This window comes from Theropithecus gelada, chromosome 7a (genome assembly GCF_003255815.1).
Source record: "Theropithecus gelada isolate Dixy chromosome 7a, Tgel_1.0, whole genome shotgun sequence".
Taxonomy (NCBI): Eukaryota; Metazoa; Chordata; class Mammalia; order Primates; family Cercopithecidae; genus Theropithecus; species Theropithecus gelada.
This window is the reverse complement of record NC_037674.1, coordinates 3674475-3688617: the sequence shown is the minus strand read 5'-3', so window position 1 is coordinate 3688617 and position 14143 is coordinate 3674475. Positions and strand designations below refer to the sequence as shown.

General features: G+C 39.1%; 1 protein-coding gene and 3 non-coding genes across 16 annotated transcripts in view; all 4 read left to right on the top strand.

Moving 5' to 3' along the window:
• SNRPN (small nuclear ribonucleoprotein polypeptide N) overlaps positions 1-1373 on the top strand; it is a 145723-nt gene extending 144350 nt beyond the window's left edge. For all 13 annotated transcript variants that reach the window (XM_025389494.1, XM_025389499.1, XM_025389498.1 and 10 more), the window contains 3 exons: positions 557-695; positions 983-1108; positions 1197-1373. In XM_025389494.1, coding sequence (XP_025245279.1) covers positions 557-695; positions 983-1108; positions 1197-1234 — 303 coding nt within the window. In that variant the 3' untranslated portion in view covers positions 1235-1373. The remainder of the gene's footprint in view (positions 1-556; positions 696-982; positions 1109-1196) is intronic.
• A 3495-nt stretch (positions 1374-4868) lies between these two features.
• On the top strand, positions 4869-4943 carry LOC112628188. The gene has a single exon (XR_003120359.1). It is a non-coding gene; the product is annotated as a small nucleolar RNA SNORD107 (small nucleolar RNA).
• Positions 4944-7909: 2966 nt separating this feature from the next.
• Positions 7910-7976, top strand: LOC112628179. The gene has a single exon (XR_003120351.1). It is a non-coding gene; the product is annotated as a small nucleolar RNA SNORD64 (small nucleolar RNA).
• A 1737-nt stretch (positions 7977-9713) lies between these two features.
• On the top strand, positions 9714-9784 carry LOC112628187. The gene has a single exon (XR_003120358.1). It is a non-coding gene; the product is annotated as a small nucleolar RNA SNORD108 (small nucleolar RNA).
• The last annotated feature ends 4359 nt before the right edge of the window (positions 9785-14143 follow it).

The following is a 14143-nucleotide window of genomic DNA, read 5'->3' as shown; positions in this document are numbered from 1 at the left end:
AGTTACTCTTGGTAAGAGTAACTTGCCACTAGTGGTGAGTGAACAGAATGCATGGATATACCTCAGTTGAAAAGATCAAAAGGCTTTGTGGGTGTCAGTGTACTAAGATTAGTTTTTAAAATACGGGAATAGGCCAGGTGCGGTGGCTTATGCCTGTAGTCCAGCACTTTGGGAGGCCAAAGTGGGCAGATCACTTGAGGTCAGGAGTTGGAGACCAGCCTGGCCCACATGGTGAAAACCCCATCTCTACTAAAGATACAAAAAACTGCTGGGCCTGGTTGGGGGTACCTGTAATCCCAGCTACCCAGCAGGCTGAGACAGGAGAATTGCTTGAACCCGGGAGTGGGAGGCTGCAGTGAGCTGAGATTGCACCATTGCATTGCAGCCTGGGTGACAAGAGTGAAACTGTCTCAAAAAAAAACATGGGAATAATGAGAGAAGTACAACATTGCAACAGTTGTTTGTATCTAATTGGTCATTTTTCTCATTTATTTTCTGTGTTTGAATAACGTGAAGGTATGTATCACTTTGTTTCTTTCTCGCCTTGCCTTCTCAGGTAATGACTCCACAGGGAAGAGGCACTGTAGCAGCTGCTGCTGTTGCTGCCACTGCCAGCATTGCTGGAGCCCCAACACAGTACCCACCAGGACGGGGGACTCCGCCCCCACCTGTTGGCAGAGCAACCCCACCTCCAGGTAAGGGATTGGTGAGCATTAAGACGAATTTGAATTTCTGACGAGAGAGAGCTTACTGATTTAAGACACAGCCTGAGAGCCTAACTCAGAATCTGGGGCATATGCTTCCTCCCTCTTCTAGGTACTGGTGTTTAATGAAAGACGTAGAAGAGTAATTGTCATTTAGAAATCATTTGACTCTTATCACTGTTGTCTGGCCCATTTCTTTAGGGATTATTTGGGCTAAATTCTAACAGCTTTTTTAAGCCGGTTTATGAGGACTTTATTTCTACCATTTTTCATTGCAGGCATTATGGCTCCTCCACCTGGTATGAGACCACCCATGGGCCCACCAATTGGGCTTCCCCCTGCTCGAGGGACGCCAATAGGCATGCCCCCTCCGGGAATGAGACCCCCTCCACCAGGAATTAGAGGTGAGTGGGAGCATAGGGGCTTGATGGTTCAGCCAGGCCCCTGAATATGTGTATCCTCTTTTTCTCAATGTTTCTATTTCCTTTCCAGGTCCACCTCCCCCAGGAATGCGTCCACCAAGACCCTAGCATACTGTTGATCCATCTCAGTCACTTTTCCCCCTGCAATGCGTCTTGTGAAATTGTGTAGAGTGTTTGTGAGCTTTTTGTCCCCTCATTCTGCATTAATAATAGCTAATAATAAATGCATAGAGCAATTAAACTGTGAGGTACTGTTGTATATATTTTTTTGCCTGTTGATTTTGATGAGATCTTAAGTTACTGTGGATGAGGTGATGCCTATTAAGCAGTAGATTCAAATCATATTCTCTTTCATTCTTAGGATAAAAAGGTTTTCTGCTTTCTAACTTTCACTTTGTGCATTGACTGGTGTTGGTTAATGTTTTCATGACCTCGGGGGTTTTAAGTGGTTGTGCTGCTTCCCACGTGGCCTCCTGCTTCTCCTGTTACTAAGTCATGTTATCTGAAGGGAAGTGGGGATGGGATGAAAGCCCTTGTAAGGCCACCTATATACTGAAGGAAATTGTAATGAATCACGATCATGCTCGTTACGTATCAAGGCTTTTGAAATAGAAGTTACTCTTTTTCTTGGGATGTTGACCTCAGTTGATCAGGTTTTACAGTGCCCTATGATCACAATAGAGGATGTGATACTGGAATAATCATTTTCTACCATTGAGTAAGTATTTATTTATAAATTACTAAATGAGTGGAAGGTCCTGGGTGCTGGGAGGCAGGAGGTTGCATATTTGAGCGAATAAGTTGTATCACTGATAATAGAGATTAACTGACACACTAAACCATGCTTGGAGCACTGAAATACAAATTACAGTTAGGTTCAGTGGTGTCACTAAGTGACAAATTGGGAGTAAATAGTTCAGGAATTCCCGAGTCTCTAGGTCCAGTTCAAGTTGGTTACGGGACAGAGAAGCCATTTATAAAAGGGAAGAGATTTTTAGGTTTTGCAGCTAAAGTTTATAGTAGGCAGCAAGGGAATGATTCATAGTGATTGTAACAGTTGATTACCAGGTACTATAGAGATTGGTGTTAGCTCCATGATAATACTGATAGACTGATTGGAGTTACATTTTTTCTCTTGAATTTACCAGGAGTGGTTGTGAATGTCACCTTTTCCATCTTTTAAATCACATCCTTGCAGGCGGTAATTACTCAAGGAAAAGGAACTATCAGAGTAACAGCAGTTCCTGTTACTGACTTGATATGGTCTCTGCCGGAATAGCTTCTTGGATTAATGGCCACTCTCAGGTAAGGAAAATAAAGAGGCCAAGCCTAGTTGCTTTAGGAGTTATATAATACAGGTGTGACATCAGTGTTCTCAGAATTTGTAAATGTTAAACTTCTTGATTTACCAAAGCCACAACCAAAGTACTTTATCTGGATCTTTGAAGACAGAGCTCCTCAGTTCACACAAATTGACTGATGAAAAGACAAACACTTTTCCTCTACAAACCGTGGGGTAGTATGTAGAGCAACCTGTGATTTCTTCCCGTACTGCTCTGGAGCTACTTCTAATTATACTTTTTTGTTTGTTTTTGGAGGGGAAGCATTTCTCCTTGCATTGGTTTGCTGGTGTGGATGGCCCTTAGATTTTGGCATGAGTGATTATGCAGCATATTTGAAGAAAACCTGTTTTCAGGACCTTTTTAATTAAATATGGCCTGTTGCATGAGTTAAAGGTAAGTTATAAGAACTCTAGATTCCACAAGATGCTTGCTTCTTGTAGTTATTTTGCTTGGTGATAATACATTTCTTTTGTCTGGTGCTTCCTGGACTTTTTGAGAATCCTGATTGTGATGATATAATAGAAGAAAACTTGGGATATAGATAGTATAATTGAGTATGGTGAATCTTTTGTTATGGAATGCTAGTCTAAGCTTTTGCGTGTTTCCACTAGGGACACACATCAACGTACCCGTCTTAAAACATTCTTGGTAGTTAATCCTTGGTGTTACTTAAAAATCATCCTACATTCTTGCATTAAAATACATACATGTGGCTGGGCGTGGTGGCTGACGCCTGTAATCCCAGCACTTTGGGAGGCCAAGGCGGGCGGATCACGAGGTCAGGAGATCGAGACCATCCTGGCTAACACAGTTAAACCCCATCTCTACTAAAAAATACAAAAAATTAGCTGGCGTGGTGGTGGGCACCTGTAGTCCCAGCTACTCGGGAGGCCGAGGCAGGAGAATGGTGTGAACGTGGGAGGTGGAGCTTGCAGTGAGCCGAGATAGAGCCGCTGCACTCCAGCCTGGAGCGTGGAGCCTGGAGCACCGCTGCAGTCCAGCCTCTGCACTCCAGAGTGAGACTCCGTCTCAAAAACAAACGAACGAACGACAACAACAACAACAAAAAATATATATATACACACACACTTCTCATCCAAAACGTGGTTGTTCAACAACTTTCTGATTTCCTGATACACATTTCATTAAGTGACTCCATAAATATATTCATGTTGCATATCATGTTTGACATATGCTTTCATTGTAGGTTATAGAATAATTTCAAATAGAATTTTGGGATAAAAATTTTGCTACCTTAAAATAGGTAATGAAGTATTTGAGGTATTCTCTTTTTATATGATAGGTAATCTTGGCTTAGAATTAAAAAGATTCTGAAAGTTGCTTAGGGAGCTCCCTGCTTTCGTGAACTCATTCCTTAATTATGATGTCAGATTTCAGAAGTTTGTTATTAACATACGGTATTTTGCTTTTTATAGGTTCTTGTAATAGAGTATTGCAAGTGGAAACTGATTTACATTGATAGTTATGTGAAATAGTGTTGCTTGACTAGAATTTTCATGATCTCATTTCAAAGCTTAGCAAAAACACCCTTTACCTGATATGTTTACCTCTGATACTACCTTCACTGATTTCAGCAGATAGTCAGTTATAATCCATGGGTTGAAGTTTTTATTTATTTATTTATTTATTTATTTTATTTTATTTTATTTTATTTTTTGAGACAGAGTCTCGCTCTGTTGTGCAAGCTGGAGTACAGTGGTTGGTGTGATCTTGGCTCACTGCAGCCTCCGCCTTCTGGTCTGAAGCTATTCTCCTGCCTCAGCCTCCTGAGTAGCTGGGGTTACAGGTGTGGGCCACCACACTTGGCTAAATTTTGTATTTTTAGTAGAGACAGTTTCACCATGTTGGCCAGGTTGGTCTCAAACTCCTGACCTCAGGTGATCTGCCTGACTCAGCTTCCCAAAGTCCTGGGATTACGGGCGTGAGCCACTGTGCCCGGCCATGGGTTGAAGTTTTAAATGCATGTTTTCTGGTCGATAATACATTGCTTGATTCTGTCTTATATTTGCATTTCAATTATCTTCATCTTGTCCATACACGTAATAATGCTTAGTACATGAATTTTATGTAATAAAGCAAGGTATATTTTCATGGGACTTTTGTAGTGGGAGAATGACATCTGAGCCTGAAATAAGATATTTGTGTTGTAACTTTTTCAGCGTCATGTGATACCATTTTTTGACCACTTAGTTGATGCCTCTGAAAGGAAGAGAGAATCTGATCGCCAAAATTTGATGTGTCGTCAGTGTGGATCCTACTCAGTAGTGTCACAACGAGGCTGAAAATAATATTAAGTGCTTTTAGCACAGAAACGTAAACTGCTCAGGTAAAATAACCTTGTAAAGAAAAATAAGAATATATTGCGGAGGCCTTGGCTAGGTTCATGATGACACAGGACCTTGTCTGAACATAATGATTTCAAAATTTGAGCTTAAAAATGACACTCTGAAATCCAGTCAGTGTGCCTCATTAGACTTTTCAATTTCAAGATTTTCTGCAGAAAGTGTTGTGAAAACTTTGAATACTTAAAAATGGCAGGTGTAGTATTGCACTTTGCCAGTTGCTCAGATACTCTTTTTTATTTGTATAGATGTTCTGAGTTCCTTTTTTTTCCTACATGTTGTACGTTGTTGAAAGCTAAAAGGAAACTTACCCTTGGACCACAGAAGGCACAGGCACTTGTTGAGATGGAAACAAGGATGTGTGAAAATGAGACTACCACCTCTTGGATAAAAAAAAAAAGTGCCAGAGTTCTAGGGTTCTAAGTGATGTCCAGGAAAGAGGAGGAATTATATTTATGGAGCATATATTGTGGAACACAGTGAGTATAGTACATGCCTTTAAATGAATACTGTTGGTATTTTAGAACAGTTGATTTTGTTTATGTGTTTTTTTCTTCAGCTGTGTGCAGTTGATCGACTTGCACAGAGCCCATCACACAACAGATGTTGAAGAAATATTAAGTGAATGAATGAGGCAGCATTGCTAATTTTTGTAAAGTGAGACAGTATCTCACAGCCCAGGCTGGAGTTCAGTGGCATTAACATAAGTCACTGCAGCCTTGAACACCTGAGCTCAAACGATCCTTTCACCTTACCCTCCAGAGTAGCTGGGACTACAGTCACGTGTCAACATGCCTGGCTAATTTTAATTTTGTAATGTTTTTAGAGCTGGGATCTCACTATGTTGCTTAGGCTGGTCTTGAACTCCTGGCCTCATGCCATCCTCTTGCCTCAGCTGGTATTGTAGGTGTGAACCATTGTGCCAGGTACTAATTTTTTTCTTACGTTAGAAAACAAGTTTTTAGCTATTTCCTAGTTACTTCCTTATGACAGAATATCTGATCAGAATCTTGGCCCATCTGATATCTGACTCCATACATTTACACCCATGAAGTAGTCAACCATTCCCAGATAGAGGTCATTTGAGTTATATAGTGTTTACCAGCACTTGTTTAGTACCTTGCGATGATATTTACAGTGTATTTTTGGGTATGGTTTTGGGGTTATTTGGTGGTGGTTGTTAAAACGCCTGTAATCCCAGCACTTTGGGAGGTTGAGGCAGGTGGATCACCTGAGGTCAGGGGTTCGAGCCCAGTCTGGCCAACATGGCAAAACACTCTACTAAAAATACGAAAATTAGTCTAGCATGGTGGCAGGTGCCTATAATCCCAGCTACTCCAGAGGCTAAGGCAGGAGAACTGCTTGAACCCAGGAGGCGGAGGTTGCAGTGAGCCAAGATCACGCCACTGGCACTCCAGCTTAGGTGACAGAGGTGAGACTCCATCTCAAGGAAAAAAAAGAATAGAAATCAGCAAGTGCTATTTGAGTTTACAGGAGTGAGAAGTCCTCTCTTGCATGGTGAGATGGGGAACACTTAATTCTATTTAAATATTTGAGACCAGGTGTGGTGGCTCAAGCCTGTAATCCCAGCATTTTGGGAGGCTGAGGTGGGCGGATCACCTGACATCAGGAGTTTGAGACCAGCCTGGCCAACAAAGCAATACCCTGTCTCAAAAATACAAAAAGTACCTGAGCTTGGTGGTGTGTGCTCATAATCCCAGCTACTCAGGAGGCTGAGGCAGGAGAATCACTTGAACTCAGGTGGCAGAGGTTGCAGTGAGCCAAGACCGTGCCACTGCGCTCCAGCCTGGGTGACAGAGTGAGACTCCGTCTGGGAAAAAAAAATAAGATATCAAGTTCAAAGGATGTATTTATTAAGCCAATAGAAAGTAAAGAGGTGGGGAATAGTGTAGAAGTATATGTTGATAAAGGGATGAGGTGGTTGTACAATCGAAAGGGGGTTGCAGACATGGAGAAATAGTTCTTCTAGCTCTTCCACTTTCAGCGTCATCTATGTGAGTCATTGGAATCCTTTTTTATAAGGCCTACTTGCCCATGAGTTTTAAGAACTAATGCAGCGTAGAAATGATTGGTAGGAAAAGCTTGACTGGGTTAATTTGCTTTGCTGAGCTGATTCAACTTAAAAAGCAAGGTCCACACTAAGTGCCCAAGGTTCAAGAAGGAGCCTCATGTTTGAACTTGATGTTTAGTTCATGTGAATCATTTTCTGTTGAACTAATGAGAATATAGTGACTTTGAGAGTTAGGTTGTACATCTGAATTTTTTGGACTGTTTCTCATCTTTTGGATGTCTTGTTTGTATAGATGTGTTCATTTTATGTTATATCATTTGTTCTTCGGTAGCAAAAATTGAGTTGAAATGATACAGTTCCTGAAATCTAATGATTTCATGTTTAGGAAATATGTATCAGGAATACTGTGGGTTGTCATGAGAAAATTTGGATTGTGTTGTGTGCTACTTTGATTTCTTGTCAGAGAAGTTATAGTTAGTTTAGACCTCCTTCAGAATCCTTTCGTTGGACTTTGTATTTCATATGTTGTGCCAGCCTTGATTTTATTTGTCTGTCTTTCTATACCATTTGTTTACACTTAACTCTGAAATATTTTGATGCATATTTTCAGTGTACTCTAGTCCTAAAATTGGTTTACATTTAATTATTGGGGAGAATAGCAAGTTGTTGATAGTTATTTGTGGTGGCATTAGGATATTTCCGTTTCAGTTCTTTGGACAATTTGCTAGTGGAAATAATTACTATATTTAGCTCTATGAGACCCTACTGGCAGATTGCTCTGTGTGTGTGTGTGTGTGTGTGTTTCCTTCATGTAGATTGCTGTGTGTGTCTTTTTCTTCATAATTCCCCTTATTTCTGTGGGCTTTGAATGATACTGTTGTTGTTACTGTTGTTTTATATCCATTGTCACATAAAACTCTTACTTATTCTTCCAGGCCAGGGACTGTCCTTATGGGTAGAGATACACTGTCTGCAGGGAATTTTTTTTTTTTTTTAAACATATTTTTACTAGTTGATAGGAAAGATGTTGGGAAAGACCTGGGCTGGATTTGTGATGAGCTGTGTTTACTGAGCATGATGAAGTAAAGCTCAATGTGATTACTCTGAAGTCCAGCCTTAGTATCAGTCTAAGGACTCAGGACACAAATACTCAAAACATAAATTCTTAGACTCTAAATTTCACATGTTTTTTCCTATCAATATAGGTTAAGGAGAGTGGCGTGTCATAGGTTTTTCCAGTGCAATAGAGGGAAGTTGGTTCTAGATCCTTTAGTACAGTTAATCTTTTGTAGAGTGTGTTCTATGTTCACTGCATTGGTATGTCTCATCTTTGGCATGATCTTGGCTCACTGCAACCTCCGCCTCTTGCGTTCAGGCACTTCTTGTCTCAGGCCTCCAGAGTAGCTGCGATTACAAGCATGTGCCAACATGCCCAGCTAATTTTTGTATGTTTTTGTGGAGACAGGCTTTGCCATGTTTACCAGGCTGGTCTCTAAGTGATCCACCCGCCTCAGCCTCCCAAAGTGCTGGGATTGCATGCGCAAGCCATGCATGCAGCCACACCTTTGCTTATTTCTACTATGCATTTCAAGTGATCACTTCAAGAGAATAAGTACCTGGGAGCTCCTGTGCTCTTTTTTTTTTTCTTTTTTTTTTTTTTAACCCTATTGCTTGCATCACCTGGTTCCAACCTTGTATGAAAGTTTCATGAGTATGTTTCTGTCACTGAGGCAGCTTCTCCATTTAGCATGTAATTGAGAAATTGCTAGTTTGTGGCTGAGACATTGCTTTGGTTTGAGAGGAGACTTAATTTATATATTTAGCAGAATGTTTGAGTTACATTTACAGGGATTAATTTAATTCTACTTTTAATTAAGTTGACCATTTGCTGTGTCTTTACAAGACATAGATGGAGATTTAGTTTTGACTCTTAGATTCAGTTAAGGGGATGAAATTGGCATTATATAGTTTTTGATGCTGAGCCCCATGGAGATTAAATGATTGCTAAATACCATGCCATTTTTGAATCACATCTCTAATTTCACATTATTCTATCCTCTACTTTTGCTTGTATGATTGATGGGTCTTTTGCTATCTGTGATTGACATTCTATGAGTAGGTGCTTTTGTTTTGCCTGTAATATTATGAAGGAAGAATGGTGAATAAAAAGGTAATTTAGAGAAGCCTGTATTAAATATACCATGAACATTGAATATAGCAAGATCTTATTCTCTAGTTTTTTTCTTAGTTGATAAATTCTGTATGTGTTATGTGTTTGTGTATACATATGTACATATTAATGATGTGAGTGTTGATACTGTCATTTGTCACATGACAAATGACTGGTTTATAGTGAAAAGCTGTTGGGGTTCAGAGAAATGAACATTCTTTTGAAAGTGAGGTAGGTTATTTTCTAGTTCTTGCCTTTGAATCTTTGTTCTTCTGGTAGAAATGTTAGTGTATTTATAACCTCTCAGATTTGTTTGGTTCTGTTAGTGTTCCTGATCCAGGCAGTTAGGGATATGTTGGTTGAATTGAGAAAAATGAGTTTTTCCCTTCCTACTAACTGAATTAGATTAGAAATAAGCAGTTAAGTGAGAAAAATAGGGAATTAGTGCCAGGTCTATTGAGGTATAGTGTTGACAGCAGTCTTTTACCTTTAGATGTTTGCTGCAACCTGGAGAATGCAGTGGTAGTTGCTGGCCTAGCCCATCCAAACGACCTCATTTGTGGGGTGATACTTCACAGATGGCTTAAAATAAATCTCCTGAAAATAATCTCTGGAAGAGATGACACGTGTGTGTGTGTGTGTGTGTGTGTGTGTTGGTGTAGTAGTAGGAGGAGGGTTGGCTTAATGATGAGAATCATTATTTCTTAAATTGGATGACACTTTCCATTCCTGCAAAGAGAGCCTGGGGTCCAGCCATGCTAATTCATAATCAAAGTAATTTGCTGAGAGTAGTGGAAGGAATGAGTTAGCAATAGATGGCAAATCGCATTAATGAGTACTAGGAGAAAAACAAATAAGCAAACAAAAATTTTTTTTTTGAGATGGAGTCTCACTGTGTCACCCCGGCTGGAGTGCAGTGGCTCAGTCTCGGCTCACTGCAACTTCCGACTCCCAAGTTCAAGCAATTCTCTTGCCTCGGCCTCCCGAGGAGCTGGGATTACAGGCGATCGCCACCACGCCTGGCTAGTTTTTTTGTTTGTTTGTTTTTAATTAATAGAGACAGTGTTTCACTACATTGGCCAGGCTGGTCTTGGAACTCCTGACCTCAGGTGATCTGCCTGCCTTGGCCTCACAAAGTGCTGGGATTACAGGCGTGAGCCACCACGCCTGGCCAGTAAGCAAATTTTAATGTGGTTGGAACATGTTCTTGAGTTGTATGAAGGGAGACGGGTAAATTGAGAGTAATGTTACGATTGTTTCATTTGTTGGAAATAATGAAAACTTGCACAGGTTGAATTGTGGGACAAGAGGTGGTGTCTGTCAGGAGTCAGAATTATCATTTACATGGAAGTTTCTGTTTTACTTCAGAGAAAGAATGTCGGCTACCTTTCCCATGTTAGCTTCTATACCTTTTCTTGAGATTACCATAAATAGGTAATATTGTCTTTTACTGAGATTGTTTTAAGTAGCGAAGTGTGCTGATTAAATGTCTGTTCTTGCTAAATTATTAGAATCAATAAAGGACTATATTTCTAGATAGCTTTGGTTAGTCAGTGATTTGTTTAAATTTAGTGTGGATAAGAATCACCTGAGGGCTTTTTAAACCCAGTTTTCTGGGTCCTGACCTTAGTGTTTCTGGCTTATTAGGTATAAGTATGAAAAGTTGATTTTTATCAAGTTCCTAGATGCTGGAGATCTAGGAACCACACTTACAGTGCTATTATATGTTTCTTAATGTACACTGATAATGGGAAAAAAATGATATATCTTGTTACCACATATTTTTAAATGTGATCATGACCAGGGAATCTTGAAAGTTGTCTTATGTAATAATGTAAATCAATGTAGAATGCTATATTTTTTTTCTTGCAAGGTTGTTACTAGTAGGCATGACTGTTAGTAGCCAATGTGTTCAAATGCATGGGAGGATATAAACACTTAATTTCCTGGGAATATAGAGATAGATCACTTACAGTAATACATTTCTAACATAAATTTAAATTACCTACCTCATAGGAGGAAACAAGCTTATTTGATAATTTTCCTAGCAGTGTATCAACTATACCCTTTCAAATCTAAATTAAATTTGAGTAAATTCAGTCCATATAAATTCCCTTTGGATAAAAGAAAACAAGAACTCCAGAAAACAGTAGTTTAAAAAAATAACATTTTAAGAGCAGTTATAATCTCAGTGAATATAGTGTGGTAATTTCTGCCTAATACCTACCCTTTTGGAGGAAGGAAAGGTAGTTCTGTTTGCGCTTAATGTTAATTACTGAACTCTTCATAACTTGTTTTATTAATTGTTTATTTGATTTTAAGCATCTACTTCTGGTGGATTTACATATGTTGGGTTTGGAAATTTCAACATACAGGTTGGCATTCCAGTGGCTATAGTTGTTTTTTGATATTTAGTACTGTTTTCCAGTGATGGTTCTCTTTGGGAATAGACTGTTCTCTTCTACTTTAAAACGGTAAAATTAGCCACTTTAGTTGAGACTCCTCCAGGTTTGGAAGTGGTGAAGAATATGGATATATTCAGGTGAAATCAGAGTCATTTTCTGTGATACAGCAACTGAACAAGAAACCCAGACTTCAAACAAGCAGATTTCTTTGGGTTGGACTGAACAAAATGAGAAGAAATTACAGAGGATTTAAAAATATATATGGCCTAGGAATTATTGAAATTATTTTGGAGGGTGGCAACAAATTTGGGACATTGTATTTTCTGTTTTAATGTCAATTGTATAATGTGTAACTCCAGTGAGCGTGGCTGGACACGGTGGTTTCACATTTTAGGTAGACTGGGTGTTTTATCTACTGAGTGGATTACAGCCGTAGGCAATGATGTCAAGTAGCAACAAAAACAAAAAAATCCATCTCTTAGAAATTGTTAAAGTCACAATGATGATACCTTCTGTAAAAGCTTTGACTTAAAGAATGCTTTTCATTTGTCTAAGATGAGTATGTAGCAGAATTTGAAAATATGGTTCCAAAAGGCTAAATAGACTGACTTTTTGGATATTTTTCCTGTTTAAGGAGAAAGAAGCATTAATGGTTTATCAGATGCCTTGACTATACTTTTTACTGCTTTGTCTTCAAGGCCTAGCATAATAATTAGCATCTAGTATGTGTTTGATGGATAGTCAATTTTTATTTCATTGGTATGTTGTTACCACAGTCATTGGTAGAGTTAATACATGAATGAAGAAGGTATAACAAACTTGCCCTCTAGTAGAGTACAGGCAAAGTATGGCTGTCAGTTTCCCCTTGATTTTTTTTTCTCCATTCTTTGTTAGGGTTTAGATCAAGAACAAGGGCATTTCATTGTACCACATAGTAGCTGAGAGTAGGGAATTGGGACATACTGTCTTGCTTTAAATTAAAGTTGTCTCTTTCATCAGGTAGAGAGGTTACTAAGACATTGCCAGATGTCTGGTTGGGGGTTTATTAAAAATGGAAAAGGTGGTTCCTTAAGATTGTATTTTATTGGATGCCTCCACCTGCTTCAGGCTAGCTCACTGGAGAATGAATATTCCAGGTTAAAAAAAGAAGCATGTGTTCACATGAACTTGTCCTTTGAGCAAACCTGTTGGAAATCAAGAGGAGATTGCTGTTGGAGAGGATAAGAGGGTGTACTTGTTAGCGTGTTAAGATTAGTTGACGACATAAAAATAAATGAAAATGCATCTATTGTATTTGGGTTGGCAAAATATATTGGTTATTTACTCTGTTGATTCCTGTAGTGTACATAAATACGATCTACAGCTCAAAGTAAACAAAAAGTCTTGGAAAATTGTTTTGAAAATGGACAAATCATGAACAGATCATTGAACAAGAAAATAAGGAGAAAGTAAATTTGTGAAATACTTCAAACTCATTTACATTCAGAAACATCTTTTTAAGATCTCTGTGATACATTTGACTGTCAATTCTGAAGAGTCGAATAAAGGAGATGCCAGCTAAGGGGCAAGGAAACAGCTTTCATTCATGGGCTAAATTGCAGCTTAAAAAAGATGGACCAGGATTATTTCCTTTAGAAACTTACTGTACAAAAGATACTGTTCACCCCATTAGATAACTGACCTGGAGTTACTCTTCCATCTGAGAGCTTTGTCATCTTAACTGTATTCACATACTTTCAACTGCTCCCCTTGCTTCTAACCTCAGATTCTTTAATTCATCTATCTGGCAGAGCTGATGTGGGGAAAAAAGACAAACCTCATCAGATTTTCTTGATAAATAAGCAGTTGTCATGTTTCAAGACTTTTGGAAATGAGCAATAATCAAGGAAGAGGACAAAGATTGCATACGTTTATAATATGTAGAACATCTTTTGCCACAGAAAACACTGGAAACCGCCCACTTGTGGACACCAAACATTTGGATTAGTATATTTTGTGGCATTCCCTCACTAATCCTCTCATCCTTAAAAATTTTCAGAAATTTTTTGCAGCAAGAAACACGGATTACAACGTATGATTTAGCGTAGATTTGTGAACCATTTTTTCATTGAAATGTATAAGCAGGAGTGAGTAGTCTGAGTGACTACCCCAGCATTGAGAAAATTGTAGTTCACAGATCTTTTTGGAACTTCTGGAGAACTTTTATTTCTAGACTGCAGTGGAAGTCTAAAGCCCCTTGGAGACGTCTGCTTTAAAGGGTCTTTGACCAGAGTCCACTGTAGAGCCGTGGTCCAGATCTCCTCTATTTGCCTGCTCCTTACAGCATCAGAACAACTCCCACTGCAGATTCTTGGCTTGGCAGGTGCATAAAGAATCGTCTACTGAATTGAAAACATTTCAGATACATAAAACTTGAACTATATTGTCTAGTCTGTACAAACTCAAGTTGACAAGCCAGCTCTGCAGCTGGATATATGGATAGAAGGGAAAGGATAACATTTGTTGAATTCAGCTAGATGCCTCATCAGCTGGAAAACCTTGGAAGAAAGAAATATAGATTGATACTTGCCTGAACTTCATCAACTGAGAATATTTTTTTTTTTTTTTTTTGGTGTGGAGAGTCTGCTTGCCTTTGGAAGGTTTACCAGTAAAAGCCCTGCACATGATATACTTGCGTGCACATGCAATAAGGACGTCATTCCCC